Source organism: Trichoplusia ni, chromosome 2 (genome assembly GCF_003590095.1).
Source record: "Trichoplusia ni isolate ovarian cell line Hi5 chromosome 2, tn1, whole genome shotgun sequence".
Taxonomy (NCBI): Eukaryota; Metazoa; Arthropoda; class Insecta; order Lepidoptera; family Noctuidae; genus Trichoplusia; species Trichoplusia ni.
In genome coordinates, this window is record NC_039479.1 from 16,494,664 (window position 1) to 16,508,006 (window position 13,343).

The window sequence follows — 13,343 nt, forward strand, 5'->3', positions numbered from 1 at the left end:
TGGTTAAACATTTCGAGATATCGTAAGCCAATAACTGGCATATTTAAAAACATAGTCTGAAATAAAACATCTCAAAAACTCTTTATTGAGTGTTAGGTGTTGAGATATTAACGTACAAGTGTTTTATCGCTATTATAATTCATAATGATTGTTTACGTTTTTATAAAGGTCGATCATAAAGAAGACACGTGGCGTTTCATCTCTTTCATGATCCTTCTTACATCTTATTCTTGGACTATTACTGAACTTTAAAGTTCTATTTTCATAACTAGATGTATGTTTTCTATTTATAATTCACATTGTCATTGTTAGAGATTAAATAAGTTTTAGTAGTGTTAGTATTCGAGAGTGCACAATGTTAATAGTTCCTTATTATTTAGTGAGTGGTTAACGCTGCCAAATATCGCAGTTTTTCAAAAAAAAAATATAGCATTTTGTAGGCATGTTTCTATAAATACGTGAAGTGCTGAATGAAGTCATAAAACTGTTATTTGGGTTGTTGCATACTTTATTAGGTTAATTAATGTGTGTAGACAAAACAAAAACTCAGTCGGAATGTAAATATTCCTCACAATAAACGTTAAAATTAACTAATACTGGCAGATTTACATTAATGCCGATGAATTCATAGATGTGGCGAAAGAATGAGCACCTCACTAATCGAAATCGTTTTTTGTGGCTTAATTATTTCAAGAAAGCATTCACTTTGTTTTTTACCACAGTAAACATTAGTCCATGATTCGCGAGAATTTCTAAAACAATCCAGCCACATTAACACTCAGTACACACATCTAGACCTTGAACAAGCAATGATGAATCACACAAACGCTTGTCCTTCGTTGGGATCGAATCCGTAAAACGCCAGGCGTAACGGGTTTGGGGTGTAAACCTCAACCACTTGGCTATCCATCCAGTCAAAATTTGCATGCGGTCAAACAAATGATTCTTTAAAAGCATATTGAACTGCCTCTTTTGCAAGAGGTTGTATTACATATTTTGGCGTCTTAATTCCATACTATAAAAGGGTAAATCCCTGAAAACGAAGCTTAAAACGATTATTTCAGTGACTCACTTCCGTATCTATTCAATACTATTCTATATTCGTCTTTCAATATTGATTTCACGAATATTATTGCGCATACGCATACCTTTACTCAGAACAAGAAATAAATCATTGTTACTGCTTTTATTGAGAATCGAAATTTTCTTAGAAAGAGAAAAATCTAACATACTATTATATTTAGAGCTTTGGCAACTAAGTTTTGTTTTCGATTTGCATTTTGTTATTAATGAATATTTTACTTTAATTATTTCTTCATGAATATTTATAACTTCATGAATATTTTACTACAATAATAAATTTAAATCATAAAATGTTTTAATTTTCCCTTGCAGTGTTGCTTCAAGAAAACATTTTAAAAGTGAGAATTGACATCTTTTGTTGAAACTCAAGAACGTTCCAAGCGTTGAGTGTTATATTACAGCTTTCATTTGGCGTGAAATAAATGAGTTAACACATTAACAAAGACTTTGAACTGTTCTCATATGAAAAATAGTTTTTGACTCAAACAAAATTAAAGTATCAATATACTTTGGTTCGGCTGAAGTCGGCGCCAAACGACAATGGGTGAATCGTCCAAAAGGAATGCCAGAATGCCGGGAATTTTCAGATAATCTTACTTTGACAGTTTGACTTTGATAAATTACTGGGCTATATTTAGATTTTTAGATATATATAACTTAGTCAAGTTCTTTTATTGCGTGATAGTATATTTTCTGCAACGTTTCGTTAATTGTGTGGTTTTTAGGGTGCCGTATCTATAGGGTAAAAACGAAACCCTTTTAATAAAGCTGCAGTGGCTGTCCTTCTGTAACCAGGCTGTATCTAATGAACTTTGATAACTAGACAGCGGAAATATTCATAGATAAGTATTTTTGTAATCTCTAAAAAAATATATGTTAAAAGTAAGCATTGAGGTAAGCAACAGTTGGTACGGTTATAAATTTAATAGATGACCAATTTCTGTTGCTTATTATTTTTCTTTAGCCAATTTGCAAGCAACCCCTAGTGTCTTGAGACCATCTCGCACTTGACCGTTTTGTTAGTGCTACTGCTATTTATGAAAACTTTCTATCTCAATGCGAAGAAATTGATAAATGGAACAGGACCATTAACCCAAGTTGTGTTGCTTGCAGCAAGGGTGCGACGTGATTTGTCAAAACGACAAAGCTAACATCAGATTTGTTGTTACGGCTCGGCCGCACCCCGACGATTTACCTAATTTATTGACCCCATTCTATAAATGTATCAATTTATGTTATTTTGTGACATTTGTGATATTATAGGCCATTTGCATCTCGCGTGTAATTCTCGGATCGCGTTTATTGTTGTTTCAACACGAATGGAGTTTTAAACTATTTGATCTTCAGGACGTGTCTTCGGTAAGACCAAACCGTAAGATTAATGACTTCAGTGATGAATTCTAACAAGTTTGAAAAATAACTAGTTAAGTGCCGGTTTGAATGACCGCGCAAGATTCTTCAAATTGAAAGTTCTTTTACTCTTCTTTGCACAGTTAGTTTTTGACGTAATTTGTTCAGAAAATCATTTTTTTTTTATATTTTGTAAAAAAAATCTCCATTCTAAAAGGCGCAGTATAAGTATAGTAGCCACATAATTACAAGTCTTTAAAAAATACAAAAAAATATTAAGGTAAAGGAGAAGCATGAAGCAAACCAGTAATTACAATTTAATTAGGTAATCGTAATGAACGAAAAGTCTTTTGATATTACTTACATGATTAGGTTTTAATTTTGATAAATATAGGGTGCGTTATAAATATCTTTTGATGGATGGACTTTCTTCGGTTAATCAAAGTTAATAATATCTTAATTAGCTGGCACTATCGAGAGACAAAACGTTAAAGATTGCGTGGAAATGCACGTTCTTATTTAGTCGATGCTGACGTGAATTCGCGGAAAACTTGCTTCGAAATGTAAAAATATATTGTGATGTATATCTAAATATAACTTATATTTCCTTTGTGTATCGTTGAAGAAATCGGATATTCCTGGTGTTTTCGCATTTGTGTTCGCTTTTCCTGCTTCGAGTGTATTTGTCCATACAATGTGTCTCAGTTGTTTATGGAACCCCCAAGGATTAAATTCTTCAACTCTGGAGTCGTCTAAAAAACGTATAGGCAAAAATAAACATAGTTGTTTTTGGTTAAGAACACCTTTTAATTCAACTAATGATTGGTTTACGTAAAGAGTTGATATCAGTAATTCTAAGGTTGATCTAATTACTTAATTGTACTTGATTTATTACCTTAAGACAATTAAAGTAAAACCGTATATCAATCAGACACAAGTACACAAACACTTAATTTAGAACAGAGATTTGTAGTCAACAGTCGGGTATACTCGGCAAACGTGAAAAACAATTAATTATGTTGTTACAGTTTGAATCATGTATCCAAAGGATAGATACGTTCTTGAAATTAATTGGTTTGAGTATATACGGCAATGATAGTAATAAAACTATGGCACAGCGTCTAAGAAAGTATTGGGTCTGTATGATTCACATGGTATCTTTCAACTATTCCGTCTTGGGCGAATTCATTTGGTTGGGACGAGGCTTCGTGTATGGCACAACGCTTTGGGAGATCACCTATCTATTACCTTGCCTGACACTGTGCCTCCTTGGCAATTTCAAAACGTATTATTTCATACTTTACAAACACCATGCTAACGACCTAATTGAAGCACTAAGGAAGCTACAAAGTTCCGACGCAAAGTATGAAGAAGATCTTGTTGGAGAAATGCAGAAATGGGTAGTATTTTTGTTCAATATTTCAAAGTTGCTACTAATTTTAACTATCATTGGAGTTGTAGCGTTTGCTCTAGGCCCGTTTGTGATTACCGCGTCGCATTATTATACTGCTGGTGAAATTAAATTCTTTCTACCGTTCAATGTTTGGTATCCATTCGATGCATTTGAAATACGAACTTGGCCCGTCGTGTACCTACATCAGCTGTGGTCAGGTGAGTCTCCTTGTTCATTTTATGATAATTAAAAACCTCGTCCTGACCTAATATTGACGCAGACGAAATTGGGTTGACTGAGAATCCTCCGGAGATTAGACTGAACTATTAATTTGAGCTTCGAGGGTCTAGCTAGACAATATGATGTTGCATTAGGTAGACAATAATGGAAAACTTGTGGGACAAATAAATGCGAATGAAGTTTGAGTTGTTAATTATAAAATACCTAAGAGCAATTTGAACAGCATCAGCGCTCTTAGATATTATTATGCAACTTGCCTATAGGCACTGTTGTTTTACTCTTAAACCCGTAAAGATATTCAGGTTATAAAATGTATCCAACATAGAGAAGTAAACACTTTGTCATTGAGTTATAAACCCTCATGATCCTTAAACCTATAAATAAAAGTATGTATATCAATAATCCATATACACAAGTTGCATCTATTGCCAGTATAAAGATAAACAGTGCTATTTCTGCGTATAATGCACGGATTCGGAAAATACATACCTACACTTTGAATAATGTTTACGCTACTCTCGTTTTGATTGCATTTAGATCGTGTGATCAGTGGTTTGTATGAGCTGCCATTATGGAGGATTTATGCCTGGACTCCGACCTCATATAAATCTTACGTCTTTGTTATTGTGGTTTGGTGTTGAAGTGTTGAAATTGTTCGCAGTCGTGGGTATCGAAATTGCACTCTTAAAACAAGATGGATATTTTATCGACAATTTTGTAGAGTAGTGTTACAATGTAATGTATATGGGGACATTTTCTTGTTTTCTGGTAGATAATGGAATGAGTAAGATACAGAGGATTTATTAATTTGTCTGCTATAACTTTCTCGCTTTTTGTCAAATACCATTCAGCCTTGGGCACTGTTTTCGACTACTCAGAAAGTATATCCCTATGATGATGTAATAAACTTAGGATGGCAAAAAAACCTTATTCACATGCGACCTAATACTGGTGTTTTCATAGATGGATAAGATTAAAATCTAATCAGTATATTTTCCAGCATGGGTGACAGTATTTTCCGTATATGGACCTGATTGCTTCTATTACACTTGCTGCACATTCATTCAGATACAATTTTTGGCATTACAAAAGGATTTGGAGCAAATTATAAAAACTGATTCTTGGGATGATCACTCTACGCTAGCTGCATTTAAGGAGGAATTTGTGAAGCTAGTCCATAGACATAGAGAGCTTATAAGGTATGATACGTTTTGTAGGCCTATCTCCAGCTTCTAGAGCAAAGCCACTAGTTAAAGTAGGACTTATGGCAGTTGTGGAAACGAGAGACCGCTCTATGTCCTGTATAGCGCCGTCCTGTTTCCGCAACAACAATATCTTTACTTTAAAAGGTTTCGGTAAAGCCCTGGTTTATCTGGCAACTTATCCTGTGTGTTTTAGATATGTGGACATTAAGTTTCAGTTTTCACTGATTGTTGAGAGCTGCAGTTGATACTGTGAACATTTTTTGTGTCTTAAATATTAACATAGTAAATGTTCTGTGGTGTACCTTTTATTCAGCCAGTAAAGACTTCGTCGCTGAACAACACTTCGTTGAATAATGCATTTAACTACTGTACTTATCGTAGCTATTTCGGTTGGTCCCAGAACATTTAGAACCAACTAAGCGCTAATAGATCTTTAACACCCAGCTTCTTTGAAGTATTAACATCCAATAAACCCGTGGTTAATGAACAATCTATCGGCCATATTTTACGAGCCTCCAGAAGTTTATCTGCCAACCACTATCTGAGGCGCAGTTATAAGCCCATAAAAGTTACTCTACCAAGAAGTAAATATGTTTTGGTTTAAAAAATGTTACAAAAATACTGTAACGTTTCATCAAATATGGGTATTTCCAAATGTATTTAAATCTGAAATGTTGAGTCCACAGTTCTTTGTCATAGCTGGAATATTGCCAAATTTATACGAGTTCGTTGTCATTTCTGCTAATTGGCTTATAAAAGTAGAACTTTTATAGTTATTACTTCTTATGGTATACAAATAATGTGTTTATGTTTTCAGATGTGTGAATTTGTTAGAGATAATTTATTCGAAATCTACTTTGTTCAACGTTATCACGAGTTCACTGATTATCTGTGCTACTGGATTTAATTTGATGGTAAGACTTCTAAGGACCGGTTTTACGGGTATATATTCACTAAAACTGATGTCGGTTCTCGTTTGTTTTGACCTTTGAATAAAGGGTTGTCATCCATCCCATTTTTTTTTCATTAATCTATTTGTACGAAACCCTCGGAATTGCTGGTCCGGTTTTATTTCGTTACATACTGAACGGGAAAGTTTCATATTCAGCTTGATCCCTTATAACTGAGTTTTACTTTATCGGAACTTACTTTTATATGTAACTGTTGAGATCGCCCCAAGGCAAACAGCTGAGAAACAAATCTATATACCCGTATTGAATTTGCCTTAAAAGCTACTGTTTTATTTCAGGCCATCAAAAACTATGCACTAATGGCTCCTTTTACTGCGTTCCTGACCTTCGGCTTACTTCAAATATTCTTCTATTGCTTCTACGGCGATTACGTGATGAGATCAGTGAGTCAACTTAGTCTACTTTTCTTACTACTCGTTCCACTCTTCACTTTAATGTTCTCTTATTTTTCAGAGTATTGGTGTGGGAGATGCTGTTTACAACAGCCAATGGTATAAAACAGGAGCGGCGCAGAGAAAATATCTTTTGATTGTTTTAGTTCGGTAAGTATACAGCTATCAATTCGTAAAGATTGATGATTATAGTCTGATACGAGGCAAGCAAATAAAATAATTTTCATCGTAAAAGAATATCGTTGTTTTTAAACGCACTCAGAGATGAGTAATATATTGCAGGGATGAGCAGCTTTCAGCTTTATTTTTGCTTAGTGATATCATTATCAAAATGTAATATATAAAAATGTTTTTTTCGGATCCTTCTTATTTCATGACTTGAAATAGGTATCGAGTTTTTTTTTCGTTATCTTCATCTTGGTACGAGAAATAATTGCGATTTTCATATTTTCAGATCTCAAAAGCCCTGCAAGTTAACTGCGTATGGTTTTACTGATATTAATTTGAAAGCATTCACAAGGGTGAGTACAGTACATTTTCAAGTTGCTATAAATACAATCAATTATCGAGTATTTTTGTTTCCAGATTCTCAGTACATCGTGGTCCTACTTTGCCCTTTTGAAACAAATGTTAAATGACTAAAGTTTTTTTGAAAAAAAAGAATCGTGAAGCGATTCTTTTATTATTAAAGAGTTTGACGTTTAACTCGCGGTTACTCACGTGAATTTTCGGAATCGCCCTACTAATAAGACTTGAGAGGAGTCTTAATCATCATGAGTATATCATATTCCATAAATTAACGTGAGTGAACCGTCGAATTCTTAAATAAAAATATAAAAAGGTTCGCAGAGAGAAAGATGTAAATTAATTTATAGCTTATTTTCAAGTAGATGTTCAAAAATATGATTGTTATGTCAGTATTTTGTTTAGTATTATTATAATTATTGTGTAGTATTTTACGTAACTTTGTTTTAAAATATAGGGTAATGTATTGATCTGACATTGAAAAAATACACAACACAAACTGTTTATTTATTATTCCTGACATGAAAGGCCTACACTATAGGTGCCTACACCTGTACAATTATTCGGAGGTATTAATTACTAGGCTAAATGCACGTTTACTCTTTTTCACAGTACTTTCTCTAGCCTTTATGTCTACAGAGTGTTCTTTTTATTACGTTATTCTTTTGTCTATTTCCCACAAAGGACAATATTTTGTATGTATTTAGAAATGTATACGTAAGTTTATTGGTCGTCTAAGTCATATTATAATACAAGATTTTCTTTGTTTGAGACTAGATGACGTTGTGTAATGGATTTTTCTTGTACACATTTGTAAACATTGCACTTTTTGTAAACGTTGCACTATTCATAAACCTTGTTTCTCATTGATTCAAGTCTAAATTTATTTAAAAAAAAATCTTGATTGTTTATATCAAGGCATTTGTTAAATTGTGTAAATACGTAGTTTCATTCAAACCGAATACACTGTTAATGATCACCCTTTATGTTGTGTCAATAATACACGCCTTTCAGTAATATAGAATTAAAAGAGCTCTAATTCCTTCATTTCATATTCCGAAAAAGAATATTCAATTTTCAATTCTATGAAGTAAGGAGTTTTTACTGACATTTCAACATAGAGTTTCACAACAACAGCAACAATGTTGGAACACTTTCACATATGTTTGAAAAGAGTAAATATTTTCTTGAAAATGATGGGTTTATCCCTTGACATGGAAGACAGTAAGAGAACCATACTACAGCGTTTGAAAAGTCGTCCAGTTTTCGCAGCCCATATCATATCTTTCAACGTCGAGGTGGCAGCTGAAGTGGGGTGGTTGTTTAACGCCTTGGTCACGAAGAAAAGCTTCGTCGAGATCACATATTTCCTGCCTTGCCTCATTTTCAGTACTGTTAGCAACTTCAAGTACATATCCTTCTTATATTACTCCCACGCTATCAACGACTTGATAAAGGCAATTGAGAGAGTACAGTCGAGAGTTGTACAGTCAGATAAAGAAAGAGATCTTTTTGAGAAGAAATTAGCAAATGATTTTGTGACAATGTTTTTGAATATCTCTAATCGGACGGTAGGCCTGATAATAATAGGTTTAATGATGTTCGCTTCAATATCTCTGTTTATAATACTTCCTCGTTATTATAAGACTGGAGAACTGAAGTTGGAACTGCCGTTCCTTGGACATTATCCTTTCAATGAATTTGATATGCGGGTCTATCCTCTCGTGTACTTCCACCAGATTTTCGCAGGTAAGTTTTTATGTGTAATATTGTTCTGTTCCAGTCTTAAGTAATAAAAATATCATTCATACGGTATTCGTAACCTACTAACACTACAAACTTTGGCAAGTGTGTCGTGGAAATCCGTTTTTGGCACTATTGCACGGATATAACTCGTAACAAACATTTGTGTTAAAAACGATAATGGGATTAAGGAAAATTCATTGCATCACGCACTGCCAAAAACTGAATATTCGCGTGGATATATAGGTTACATTGTAATAGCCTTTTAGTTCAATTTTAAAAGATGTTAAATAATATCTATGAGTACGTTGCTCCAAAACTATTATGAGACTTGTACTGGTAATTTACATATGCAGAGAATCAGGCAACGCTGGCCTGATAAGGCCTCGTAAATGCTGGACGTAGCCTGTCCTAATGCACGCCTCAGAGCTCAGTTTTTTCATGCATACATTTCAGCTGCTGAAGCCGTTTTCATGGTATACGCTCCCGATAGCTTCTTTTTCGCTTGCTGCACCTTCACCCACATTCAGTTCATGTTGCTACAATATGACATCGAACGAATTGTTCCCGAAAACTCTGAGACGTACGACAAGGACAAATTCAAGAAGTTGGCTCTACGTCACATCGAGTTGATGAAGTAAGTAGTCTGTGTGATAATTTTAAATTAATCTACTATATAATGGGTTTTTTTGCCATTATAACATGTTTTTGGTTTAAAGGATTGATGCTCATTTGAATACTTCCTGCCTAGATTTAATAAATGAAGTGTATAAAAAATAAAGTGGTCTTTAGATTTTTAGAAATAATAATTGTAAACCAGCACCTGATGTAATTAAGGCGGCATATTTTTTCTTTAGTCCACCTATTAAACGATTCCAAATATTAGTGCAGTTTATAATCTAAGTCACATAACTGTATAAGATTTTAAAATCCGAAAAGCTTTCGTTCCATTTAAACCAACCGTAACCTTTTACGTAATTACATTTCAAATTATTTTCAGATGCGTAAACTTAATGGAGGATATATTCTCAAAGTCGTTACTATTCAACTCCATGACTAGTTCGATCATAATGTGTTTAAACGGATTCACTGTTATGGTAATACCGTCTTTTATTACGATCGTACCGTGTTCACTCAAAACATTATGAAACCCTTTCCAAATATTGTTACAGGTGATCCATAACGTCATGATAATGGCGTCATTTTCGGCCTTCCTGATATTCGGTTTGATGCAGATCTTTTTGTATTGTTACTATGGAGATAGTATTATGAGATCAGTGAGTATTAGTTCTTTTAACAGATGGGATATGTACATGTTTTTTTTAATCTGTCTTGGCTTGACCGCGCTCGCTTCGCCAGCGCCGCTCCTTAACTGTAACGTATGATTAGATTTTTCTTTAAATGAAAATAAAACCCTTGAATTGTTGTTTGTATACAAATAGTTTTTAAATGTGTAGGGACTTTTTTGAAGTCACAAGAAATCGTCTTAGTATTTGGCGATAATTCTAAACATAAGGCCAGTCCAAAGAAATACCGTGCATTGGTTTATGCATATCTATTCGCATTGAAATTGTCTGGACTTCAAAAGAGACTGCGACCCCTTGAGTTTGTATCGACATTTCTTCTCAGGGTAGTCAGATAGGAAATGTCGACTCCAGCGTTCTCAAAAAAATAAGACATGTAAAAGTGATGATATATCCTACTTACAGAATAAATGATTTCATTTCATTTCATAAAGAAGTTTCTTTATTTCATAGATATTTTTTCAACGTGTCTTGTTCAATATTTTTTTGTTTTTATAAATCGTGTTTCATTATTTTAGAGTATGGAAGTAAGCGACGCTATTTATAACAGTCTGTGGTACAACATAGGCGTCTCAGAGAGGAAAGATGTCTGCATTGTTCTGATGAGGTTTGTATTATTATTTGTGGTGGCAAATAATATAATTAAAATTAATATAGAAAGATGCCATAATTGACGTTCGATCCTAATTCGGGCAATTACCAATGTGACTTTATCTAAGTTAAATATTATACTTTCTTAATGATGACGACATAATTGAGAAACAGGGTAGAAAACATCGTCATGTTATAGCCAATCTGTCGTGACTTAGAATGGTTACCAACTCAACCCTATCCTTATTAAACAAACAAAAATAATGAAAACCTTTTTTTTTCAGAGCCCAAAAGCCTTGCCAAGTAACGGCCTATGGATTCTTCGATATAAACCTGCGTGCATTTACCAGTGTATGAATTTAATGTACCTACTTATTTTTAAATAGGTCTTAAATATTTTGATCTATTCTTACTCACGTGTTCTTGTTTTCAGATCCTGAGTACATCCTGGTCATATTTCGCACTATTGAAAACGATGTATAACCCTGACGATTACATAATGAATGAATAATTAATGAAAATATTTCAGTTAAACACAGCTAGACTCTCTGTATTTTATTTCTAATAGTATATTTTAGAGGCACGCTTGGTTATTGAATTACGAAATTAAACTTGATTGAGTACACAAAAAGTAATTTTATTTTAAATTGACCAATTAAAATAGACGAAATACCTACTGACGAAATTAGATGTGATGTCTAAATAAGAACTTTATAAGTCAGACAATCATTTTAGAATCAATGATAAGATCACAACGCCAACGCCGATCCTCAAATGCTTGTCCTGAGACTAGGTGTCTCGTGAATGTGACTTCAATAAACTTCCGCGACACAAGGTTTAAATTGTTTAAGGGCACTTTTCTTTAAAGAAAAGGACTTCAGATTTAAAAGATCTTGTATAAATTTAGTAACATAGTACATACACTACTACTGTGCTAATTTTAGTAACATAGTGATTGATGAAGTTCTAAACATCAATCCATCCATCCAAACTTTCTCATTACTCAAGTGGACGATGCCAGTTCAATAAGTTAGTAGGCGAGCAAGCCTGAAGTAGTACAGAATAAATAATAGATAGTACTCACTTCAGTCTAGTTTGTAGTCCACAGTAAGACGGCGGTGACGTCATCTATGGATTATACGAAAACTATGTCAATGTCGTGCAGGAACGAAATGTCAGAAACCAAGGACGTATCATAGAAGATATATAGTGGCGCTGTCTAGGATTCAAAATATTGTTAGCTTTGGAAGCACAAGGTTTGGTAAAAATATACCACTGGAACAACTAATAAAATCTATAGATTTTATCCATATACACGGTGATTTTTTAGTCGTCTTACAAAAGCAGCCTAGTTCATGCATCCGACGTAAATTACCCCTAGGCGCGATTTTTTTTTTATCATCAACTAAGATAATAAGTACGAAGAAAATTAAACAAGAGAAATCTGAGATATACTCTTAAAAATGATAAAAACGCCGCCGCCCGCGCCCCTCACCATTGTTACAAGGCTCGGACCGCGCTCGCAACAGAGCGTGTTTCTAAAAAACTACGAATTGCATCATAATATTGAATAAAAATTGCATTTTAAATTTATTCAAATCTCATAAATACCTATTTTTTTATCATGAACGTGTTAACGTCCTTTTTAACATGTTCTAGTCATTGGATACATGAACTGGGCTGCTTTTGTAAGACGACTAAAAAATCACGGTGTATATGGTGCAGAAGTATATGCTACGCTTAATGCTTATGACTGGAGAAAATCTGTTCTTTTGACGTTCATCAGTTTTGAAATTTTTTTTTGTAGTCTGATATACTTGAAAAAATATGAACATCGAATATTGTACTATTACATCATTACAATAACAACATTATGCTAAAACGGTAATAAAACTCAAGATATTACGTAGGTCATAAACTGCAACATAAGTGTTAAGATCTCTCAAAATTATTTTACAAAGGCGTTTATGTTTACAGGAAAATAAAACAAGTATTGATTTTATTCTATTCTCGTTTTGTTTTTTTGTCTTTCCGCTTTGTTCCCGAGAGATAAGTATTTCACGCTCCATCACCATTTTAATATTAACTATCAGAGTAAGGCTGTGATCACACCAAACATATATTTAAAGGCCGACTGTGGACTTTAGGCGATTTATTGTATTTGTATATTCAGTCATAATTACTACATGGTATAACTAGAGTATAGGTACACGTAATTGCTGGTTGTCTTTTGAGGTATACGAGAGGGATTAAGACAAGGGAGGTAAACAAAAGAGAATCTTCGGTGTCGTGTTCTTTTTATCGATGGTGTCTTTCTCCGTTACAACGCTGGCATATCTTCGGATTTGACTGGAACTTGCTTTTGTCTCCCGCTTGCTATGGAGGTATAAAGTTCAAAAAAATCACTTCTCCTTGTTACTTTTTCTGATTAATTTCGTTGCGGGTTTCGAAACAGTATTTTTTTACTCCTTGGTTGCATGATAGATATTGACTCACAGGAGTTGCAATGACGCATAGTTACTGAGGAAAAATCCTGCGTAGGTTCA

General features: G+C 33.9%; 2 protein-coding genes across 2 annotated transcripts; both read left to right on the forward strand.

Moving 5' to 3' along the window:
* The first annotated feature begins 3,337 nt into the window (after window positions 1-3,337).
* Window positions 3,338-4,090, forward strand: LOC113508441. The gene has a single exon (XM_026891496.1). It carries the CDS (start codon window positions 3,450-3,452, stop codon window positions 4,074-4,076), a length of 627 nt encoding a protein of 208 aa, XP_026747297.1. The 5' UTR covers window positions 3,338-3,449; the 3' UTR covers window positions 4,077-4,090.
* A 756-nt stretch (window positions 4,091-4,846) lies between these two features.
* Window positions 4,847-11,422, forward strand: LOC113501763 (odorant receptor 67c-like). Its single transcript, XM_026882995.1, has 14 exons — window positions 4,847-4,850; window positions 5,067-5,265; window positions 6,089-6,185; window positions 6,521-6,625; window positions 6,696-6,784; window positions 7,089-7,155; window positions 7,220-7,273; window positions 8,281-8,908; window positions 9,359-9,539; window positions 9,903-9,999; window positions 10,075-10,179; window positions 10,725-10,813; window positions 11,082-11,148; window positions 11,231-11,422. Exons 1-14 carry the CDS (start codon window positions 4,847-4,849, stop codon window positions 11,306-11,308), a joined length of 1,860 nt encoding a protein of 619 aa, XP_026738796.1. The 3' UTR covers window positions 11,309-11,422.
* Window positions 11,423-13,343: the final 1,921 nt, after the last annotated feature.

Excerpts from the sequence above, each read along its gene's own strand:
- LOC113508441 (XM_026891496.1), top strand. The coding sequence starts at position 3,450 with ATGTTGTTACAGTTTGAATCATGTATCCAAAGGATAGATACGTTCTTG.
- LOC113501763 (XM_026882995.1), top strand. Across the intron at positions 5,266-6,088 it reads AGACATAGAGAGCTTATAAG|ATGTGTGAATTTGTTAGAGA; the intron begins GTATGATACGTT and ends TTATGTTTTCAG. Across the intron at positions 10,814-11,081 it reads GTCTGCATTGTTCTGATGAG|AGCCCAAAAGCCTTGCCAAG; the intron begins GTTTGTATTATT and ends TTTTTTTTTCAG.